Source organism: Cebus imitator, unplaced genomic scaffold (assembly GCF_001604975.1).
Source record: "Cebus imitator isolate Cc_AM_T3 unplaced genomic scaffold, Cebus_imitator-1.0 Scaffold303, whole genome shotgun sequence".
NCBI classification, from domain to species: Eukaryota; Metazoa; Chordata; class Mammalia; order Primates; family Cebidae; genus Cebus; species Cebus imitator.
In genome coordinates this window covers 27,308-36,494 of record NW_016107618.1, presented here as the reverse complement: position 1 = coordinate 36,494, position 9,187 = coordinate 27,308, and the positions used below count along the sequence as shown (strand labels likewise).

Sequence of the window (9,187 nt, the reverse complement as noted above, 5' to 3'; positions counted from 1 at the left end):
GACCAGGATGGTCTCGATCTCTTGACCTCGTGATCCACCCGCCTCGGCCTCCCAAAGTGCTGGGATTACAGGCGTGAGCCACCGCGCCCGGCCCAGCCCAAAGATTTTTAAACAATTTGTTTTGCACTTAAATTGGTTCTGAGCAGGGTAACACACACACAGACACACACACACACACACACACACACACACACAGACACACACACACACACACACTTTAGTTAAACACATGAAAATAGGCAGTGGGTGTAGCAGACTATCAAAGCCTTGTCAATTTAAACGTTCAAAAGATAGATTTTCTTTTGTTCTCATTGCCATTTCTGACATTTCCCCCCTTTCTTTTACAAGAGAACCATTAATCCTAAGGGTTGCAGAGGGACAAAGATCCATTTTCTGTAACTTCTTCAGGCTGAATAAGGGTGATGATATTCCTGCCTAACTATGAGGGTCTATTGCATTCAGGATATAGAGGAGCTTAGTCAGAAAGCATCAGTATGGTGAGGGTCATTCATGACCCTTAAGTTTTGACAAGAGGTGATATCTGGAAGATTAATAAGTGTTTAGTTTAAGAAAACATTCAGTAAGCTTGTTCTGTATTCCTACACGAAGAGTATAACAGCAATATTGTCTCTGAGAGTAAAGCAAAATAAGTTATTCCAAGTAAACTAAATTAGAAGACTTTCCATGAACAGTGCAACTGTTGAAACCAAGCTGATACGGGGTCCATAGCTGATTGCAATGTCCTCAGAATTAGAATCCTGATCCAGACTTTTACATTACCCATCCCTCTTGTTTCTTCTGAGCAGCAGTGAGAGATCACTGGTTGGTTCACAGGAATAAACAGGATTAGCCTAAATTGCAGAAACAAACTTAAAAACAACTAGTGAGCCTAAAATTTAATAATAAGTATACCATAGTTCTTGAAACATACTATTTCTCTAGTTTCCCATTTTTACTAAAGACAAATTATGGTAAGACTGATTTGCTTTATTATACTTGGCCTAATTATTTGTATAAAGTGCAACAAGAATAATTATTTTTCACATAGGCATTTTAATTAGCTTTTTGGGAACTCTGTTTCATAAGAAATCTCAGATAAGAATTTTCTTAAAGCTGAGCCCTGTCATGGGTTTGTACCCTCAAATACCTATAAGTTGGGAAAATTCCTCTCCTTTTGAGGTCCCAAGATAAGTTGGGTCTCCTGGACCTGTGAGAAAGTGACATTCTTTACTTACCATAGGTCAGAAACCCTGTTCAAGGACTGTGTAGGCAAGGTATGAGGCCAGTTCCCCACAGGGCTTTTATTGGCTCTATAAGTCAAGTTTGATTCCTTAAAGGAAAGCACACCATTCCAGTCAAAGCCTTGGTAAAATAACCAGTTTCTCCAATTGTGTCCTGTTACAAATGAAAACAGATTTGTTTTGTACTTATGCAAATAACTATATTGCCATAAATTAAGAATATTCATAACTAATTTCCAAATTCTGGAGAAATCAAGTAGAGAGAAATATGTTCCAAATTTTGTTCACAGCAGTATACTTGACTCAATTGCTACAAGCTGTAAACAGCTCAAAAGAAAAGTTTCACTGACTCTGAAAAACAAAGTATCAGCCATGTTTTACGCAAAGTTAAAAAGATTACTTCAGTTTTCTGTTTGTTTAGTTAATTCAGCTAACTCCTGTTCTACTTGATATTCATGAACATTCTAGCTCTTCATGAGAGTTCTGAAAGTTGCTTCCTCTATTCTAATGTTACAATTTCCAAAGTTATTAGAAACTTGCATTTAGGAACACCTGCTAGAGTTCTATAATTGATTATAAATCACCTTCTAGAGAGGATTAAAACAAGACAACAATTGCCTGTGGATGACAAAAACTTTTAGGACAGCCACTATTAAAGCCACAATTGATAAGGAAATTTGGTTACTTCTGTGACACACAAGATTTTACATAACAATTATAATTATTAATAACATACACTAAGTCATATTAGAATTATAGGAGTTTCCCATAACTTTGGAAGATATACCAATAACACATTTATGCAAATATAGTCTAAAGAAAGAAAAACGTTTCACATTTGATAATGCTTCCTGTATGGTTTTTATACCAAATAAGCCAAATTTCACCTTTACATTAATGTACTATTAATGTTAAAATCAATTATTAATAAAACCGTATAGACATTTTTACCCAATTTTAATGTTTAACAATAAGGTAAGATTCTTATAAACCTTTTATAGCCCTTTACATTTTTTTTTTGTGACAGAGCAGATCAGTACTCTAAGAAAAAAACCTATTGTGCTTTGATTCCAATGTTTATGGAAAAACTGAATAATATCCCTTTAACTCTAGCCAATGTCCACACACAGAATCTTTTTTACAATTAATTTTTTCTAAACTTTCCACAAGTGTTCAAGCCTTTAGCTTTATTCTATTTAATTTAAAACAATTCTTTAATTCTTTAGGCAAAAAACAAAAACAAAACAAAACAAAAAAACACCACATTCCCATGCCTTCTTATACTCTTTTACCAAAAGTACATTCTACTTTCCTTACATATCTTACATGTAAAACTGTTTCTTCAGTTGTTTCAATTGCATGTTACAATGTTAACTTTTTGCAACTTTTATTTTTGGTGAAAACCTTGGTTAGTAAGGAATTTCAATTATGTACTAGGTGTGAAGCCTAGCCCGGGACACACCAGGCAGAAGTGCAGCTAAGAGCTGACTTTGCAGCATAGCTAGGGGGCGTGGCTAACTCCACATGTCCCCAGGCCTTATCTAGAATCTAATGGCTTTACGGTAGATAAATTGAACAATTTTCTTTTTTCTTTTTTTNTTTTTGAGACAGAGTCTCGCTCTGTCACTCAGGCTGGAGTGCAGTGGTGCAACCTTGGCTCACTGGAGCCTCTACCTCCTGGGTTCAAGTGATTCTCCTGCCTCAGCCACCCAAGTGTATGCCACCACACCAGGTTAATTTTGCATTTTTAGTATAGATGAGGTTTCACCACGTTGGCTAGGCTGGTCTTGAACTCCTGACCTCAGGTGATCCACTCGCTTTGGCCTCCCAAAGTGCTGGGATTACAGGCGTGAGCCACTGCACCTGACCCAATTGAACAATTTTCAAATGTTAAACAGTGTGACCTTAAAGCATTTAGAAAATTTGATATGTGACCTTAATTTAGACCAAATGTCTACATTTTCAAGACATTTTATTTTACCAGTAATCTTTAAAACTGTCTTTATTTTCAAAGAGCACTAAACTTACCTGAACAAAAAGGCATTAAAGTTTATATTTTTCTGACAAAATATTTGATTTAAGCGCTTATTTTCCTAAGCTAATTAATTAGAGCTCTTTTATATACATACAACACATATGAATAGACAGAAGATTCAGCACTTGTAAGATTTTTCATTTGCCAGTTTCTTAATTGGATTAGTGGCTTCAGGGTGGAGCCCTTGGAAGAACGGGGCTGGGAAAGCATTCATTTCTATGGTCAAATAAACAGCAAATAAGCAGCTGAAGGCAAAGACAGATCTGAAAAATTAAGGGTGCCATTTCATAGTGGTTCCTAGATTCCCCAAAGGAGGGAATTACTATGGGAGGAGACAGTGAAGTGCTTCTATTCTGCATTTCATTGCAAGGAAACCCGAAGCCAATCAGTCCATTTTGTAATCAGCCCATCCCTCATGGGAGTCTGACCTCCAAGTGTGGGTGGAGATGTTTCCTTATCTTCCAGGTGGCTAAGAGCATGCTTCCCTGTTGCAACTATGTGAAGAATCAAAGTATCCCTCCATAACTACTATTACCTATCCCTTAAAGTATATTTCCTACCTAGTTATTACACACCAAAGCTCTCTCATAATGCAAAGTAATTTTTGATACCCCAAAAACTCAGAACTTTCAGATAACACAATGCAAAACAAAACAGAGCCTTTGATTTTGAGAGGGATTTATCTGCTTTTAATTCCTGTGGTTTCATGAGGAAAACAGAAGGTTGGTTTTGTTTTTTTTTTCCCCAAAATGGGGTCTGTGGCGCCTTATTTGTTTTTCCCAAGGAGTCCCAGTCTACCAGAAGTTATCTTAGAGTCTCTCATGTATGCATTAAGAGTGGCAAGAAAAAAAAAAAAAAAAAAAAATTAAAATGGAGAAAAATAATTCAGTTGACTGAGACGAAAAAACATTTTTCCAGAGAAACAAGTTCCAAAAAGAGAAAAACATTAATGGCATTTTAAATATATCATCTATTGCTTGTTTATCCATTTATAATTAAGCTGACTTCTAACTATAGTGCTCTTTAAAAAAGAAACCCTTTCAGATCTCTTATTTGACTTTAACAATGCCAAGCAGCCAATATTTCGAGCTTCTGAACTTTACCAAAGGTAACCTCCTAGGTGCTTAGAGAAATGAAAATTTAAGACAGTCCATGGAGGAGAAGAGAAAAGACAAGGTCATGCAGCTATTAAACCAGAAACAACTGACTTCCTAGGTGGGGAATCAAACCCTGACCACCAATATGAAAGTGGAAGATCTTAGCTACTGAGCTACAGCAAGGAGTGCTCTCCATTTCTTTTCCCAGAGGAGTCCAGAGTAGTTAATTTTGAGCTTGCAAAGGCTTTTAATTCTTTAATATAACTTTTTAAATTTTGAATATTTATTTTCCTTGTTTTTAACATAATTTACACATTTACATTATTATAATGGGTATGTTTAACAACTGGCTTGCAAGAAAATTCTTGAAAATTGAATAACTGGCCCACCTGGGCTGGGATGAGCCAGCTGGAGCACACCGCGGCCCCTCGGCCTCTAGGAGGCCTCAGGAGTACGGCGTCCATCTTATGATATTGGCCTAAGGAGATAGTCTTGGAGGTGCTGCTGACTGTTGAACTTCCTTTTGGAATGTATGGGAGAAGGCAGAGAAAGGAATCTTGAGGCAGACTGCATCCAGGGACTGCTATTCTGTCCACTTATTCAGCTGTGCATGTCAGTGTTCTTTCTTCCTCTTGTCTGCTACGTGCAGGCCTGGAAGCTGAGGGGTTAGTCAAAGGTACAGGAAAGGAAAAGAGAAGAGGGCAAGAGCCCATCCCCCAAGGAAGGAAGGGCTCCGATGCAGAGGGAGCAGGAGCTGAGGTGGAGATGGCCACTGCCTCTCTCGCCCTCTGTTCCATCCCTTGGCTTAAGAGAAGCATTACTGGGTATATATCCAAAGGATTATAAATCATTCTGTTATAAAGACACATGCACACATATGTTCATAGCGGCACTGTTTACAATAGCAAAGACCTGGAACCAACCCAAATGCCTATCGACGATAGACTGGACAAGGAAAATGTGGCACACATACACCATGGAATACCATGCAGCCATAAAAAATGATGAGTTATTGTCCTTTGTAGGGGCATGGATGAATCTGGAAACCATCATTCTCAGCAAACTGATGCAAGAACAGAAAATCAAACACTGCCTGTTCTCACTCATAGGCGTGTGTTGAACAATGAGAACACATGGACACAGGGAGGGGAGCATCACACACTGGGGTCTGTTGCGGGGGGGCCAAGGGAGGGACAGCTGGGGGGTGGTGGTGGTACGGAGATCAGGGAGGGATAACATGGGGAGAAATGCCCGATGTAGGTGACAGGGGGATGGAGGTAGCAAACACATTGCCACATGTGTACCTATGCAACAATCATGCATGATCTTCACATGTACCCCAGAACCTGAAGTACAATAATAAAAAAAAACCAAAAAAAACAAAAAACCAAACAAACAAAAAAAGCAGTTTAGCAGAGTGGGACTGACATTTTTTATTGGTCTGGCTGGCATGCCTAGTGGAAAGCTCAGACAGAGCTTCCTATCTGCCCTGGCTCCCATCTTTCCTCTCCTACGAGTTCATCACACACCGCGAGGGAAGAGTGTCCTGGGCAGAGGTGGCAGGCAAAGACAGGGTAAAAACTCCAGGGCTGGGAAGCAAAAGGGGCTCAGGGTGACGCAGAAAATGTGACCTTGCCAGGCTGTCCAGATAAAGTGTCCATCGGGGCAGAGGAGAAGCTGCTTCCCTGCAGAGACTCCTCTGCCCCCACCAGGGATGGGAGGAGCAGGAGGAAAAGCTTCCCCAAGAGGCTCCCTACTGGGTCCTTCGGGCCTATCAGCATCTCCCGCATGTTATCCTCAGCTTCCTTAACGCTCCGCTCCAGGTAGGACTTTTTCTAGTTCTTTAATTTTTTCTTCTGCTATTTTCTGCTCTAACAGTTGGTTGTGAATTGCTTCCTTCGACTGAAGAACAAACATTCTTCCTACACCTTCATACATGTTAGTCTCATCTACCAAAGGCATAATCTCTGTAAGATGTGCATGCTTTTTCATCCTGATTAGCTGTTCAGTCTGTATGTCTGTGAGCTTTACCTTCTTTTGAATGTCAGTAACTCTGGCTTGAAGCTCTACGAAGGCCTTCCTCAACTCAAGATCCATGGGAGCAGCTGTCTTGGTGCACTCTAAGCCTGTTTAATAGGATTTTTAGAGCTAACTATAACATGAACCCTAAAATTCCTGTTCCCTGGAAGGCAGAGACCAAGAGAAGGTACCACCATGTGGCTAAAAGGTCAAGCTCCCAAGGACATAAAACAAGGTGGAGACTTCATCCGATTTGTTTGTTTCAGGGACCTATGGCCAAGTTTGTTGCTGACCAGCATGCTAGGTCATCTTGAAAAGTGGGCTCACAGGTGTTCTAAGCACGTTTTATCCTAAAGTACCCCTCGACACAGAAAAAAGAATTCATAGCACAAAATACACCAGGCTAAGACTAGCCTTAGAATTCTTTTTTGCATGAATCAAAACTTTACAGAGGAAATAAACACTGATTTTTTCCCCCATTCATTCAACTGTTTGCACAGAGGGAGAGAAGCCAGAAATCTGACTGGTAAGAAAGTCTTACCCTTTTGCCAGCATGCCAGGCTTTTGGGTTCCCTTTCCCTCAGTGGCCCTAGTGATCTGGCTTGTGGCACCATCCTCCTTTGGGGCCAAACCGCATCATAAAGGAAAAGTATTTTTTGTTCTGGCCAGAGAAAAATACACATGATAAAACATAGACATTAGCCACTCTGCTTAGCATCCAGTATCAAACTGGCAAGGCTTAATTAAATTTGCCCTTAGATGGGCCTCATCATCTTTAATCCAACCTCTGACTAGGAGTTTCAGCACCTGGTTTCTGGGCAAGATGGATGCCCTTAGTAATAGAAAAGATAAGAAAGAGAAAGGAGAGAAAAGCATTGTCTGTGGCAGGGCGGGGAAGGCGAAATGATCAGGGATGCCAGAGAAAGACCCGCCCATTGCAGCGACACTGAAAAGTTTAGGTGGCTACTGTCAGTTGAGCAAGGATCTTTTCCAGCAATCCTACCAGCTCTCAAGTTTCCCCTTCTAGGGAGGCAAAAGCTTCCCATGTCCCATGATCCCGAACATGCCTAACCCTATCACCCATAGCCGTCAGCAAAGCACAAGGCAGATTAATCCACAGAGAATAGCAGTTAACATCCCATAGTGCCGAACCTGTTCTTAGCCTAGAGGGGCTTTCCCCAGAGGGGCCTCTAACCCACTAAATCTTAGAAGGGACCCTAACTCTCCTAAGTTGGGCTTCTAACCCGAGGTCGGTCAAGCGCCCTTGCCTTTTATTAAGAGGGGCCTTTAACCCATTCTGTCTTAGGAGAGACTCTAACTCCACTTAGTTGGGCCTCTAACCCAACCCCATTCTTTACCTGGGTACCCCACCACTTACCCAAAGTCTTCCAGTCAGTGCTGCAGTCTATTTCCTTTCGGTTGGAGGGGGAATCTCCAGTATTGTCCCATCGTTCGCCAGAAATATGTTAGAAGACTCCAATACTTACCCAAAGGTAGCTGCTGGGTCAGGGTTTCTGCGTGATTGTTCCTTCTGTGGTAGCCAGAAATATGTTACAGGAAAGGGGTCCCCATCCAGACCCCAACAGAGGGTTCTTGGCTCTTGGGCAAGAAAGAATTCAGGGCGAGTCCACAGGGCAAAGTGAAAGCAAGTTTATTAAGAAAGTAAAGGAATAAAAGAATGGCTACTGCATAGAGCAGCCCTGAGGGCTGCTGGTTGCCTATATTTATGGTTATTTCTTGATGATATGCTAAATGAGGGGTGGATTATTCATGCCTCTCCTTTTTAGATCACACAGTTAACTTCCTGACGTTGCCATGGCATTTGTAAGCTGTCGGCGCCGGTGGGAGTGTCGCAGTGAGAACAACCAGAGGTCACTCTCATTGTCATTTTGGTTTTTGTGGGCTTTGGCTGGCTCCTTTGCAGCAAACTGTTTTATCAGCAAGATCTTTATGATCTGTATTTTGTACTGAACTCTTCTCTCATCCCATGACTTAGAATGCCTACACCATCTGGGTTTCGGTCTTATTTTACCCAGCTTCTATTTAAGTTAGAGTTGCTGTGGTTTATCCACCTCTGACAAAACTCCTGTGATCCGCTGTCTTGCCCTCCCAAAGTGCTGGGTGGGATTACAGGTGTGAGCCACAGTGCCCAGCCTGGCGGGCACCTTTAAACCAAGTCCCAGCCTTTGCCTGATCTTACAGTAGAGCTCTGGAGCAAAATGATATCTGAGTTTGTTCAGACAAGTTAATTGGGCTTTCATACTCCTGCACCAGTGAGTCACTGGCTAAAGTCAATCTGGAGGGGTACAAGCTTGTAAGCACTTTCAATTCTGCGGGTGGGTGCAGGTGAAGCCAGGCCATGGCTTTGAGATGTAAAGTGGCTTGGTAGGAGTGAGGTACACACAGGTGTGTGGGGGTTGTTTACTGACAGTGCTCCCCAAGAACCTTTTATTACTTCCCCTCAATATATTCTGATTTTTCTTTTTTTGACAAAATATTTATTTTTCCAGTGGAGCCTCCCTTCCTCCAGATGAACCAGTTGGAAATGGAATTGTTACGGTACTGAATCTACAAATGGATTGCACTATGTTCCATGCAAAGTTGACTTTCCTCCCTTCCCTTTGCCACATCCTTCAGAGTAAGGCAGCAAATTTAGAAAGTATCAGTTGTGCAGTTGAATGCAAAGGCTGGGGATGATTAATCTCTTCCATTAAATAAATGTTTAAAGAATGATATTAAAAATTTGAGAAAAGAGCTGCAGTTAATCAATTAAAACCCAGGAATAATATGTCTGC

General features: G+C 41.1%; 1 protein-coding gene and 1 pseudogene across 3 annotated transcripts in view; one reads left to right on the top strand and one right to left on the bottom strand.

Moving 5' to 3' along the window:
- MGST2 (microsomal glutathione S-transferase 2) overlaps nt 1-9,187 on the top strand; it is a 65,871-nt gene that overhangs the window by 42,917 nt on the left and 13,767 nt on the right. Inside the window, exon 6 of one of the 3 annotated variants that reach the window (XM_037729379.1) lies at nt 8,903-9,084. The exons of 1 other annotated variant lie outside the window; for it this stretch is intronic. In XM_037729379.1, coding sequence (XP_037585307.1) covers nt 8,903-8,958 — 56 coding nt within the window. In that variant the 3' untranslated portion in view covers nt 8,959-9,084. Of the gene's footprint in view, nt 1-3,741; nt 4,191-8,902; nt 9,085-9,187 lie in introns of those variants that run through there. One more of the 3 variants, XM_017502859.2, reaches the window with a different exon arrangement.
- On the bottom strand, nt 5,932-8,753 carry LOC108285608 (annotated as a pseudogene).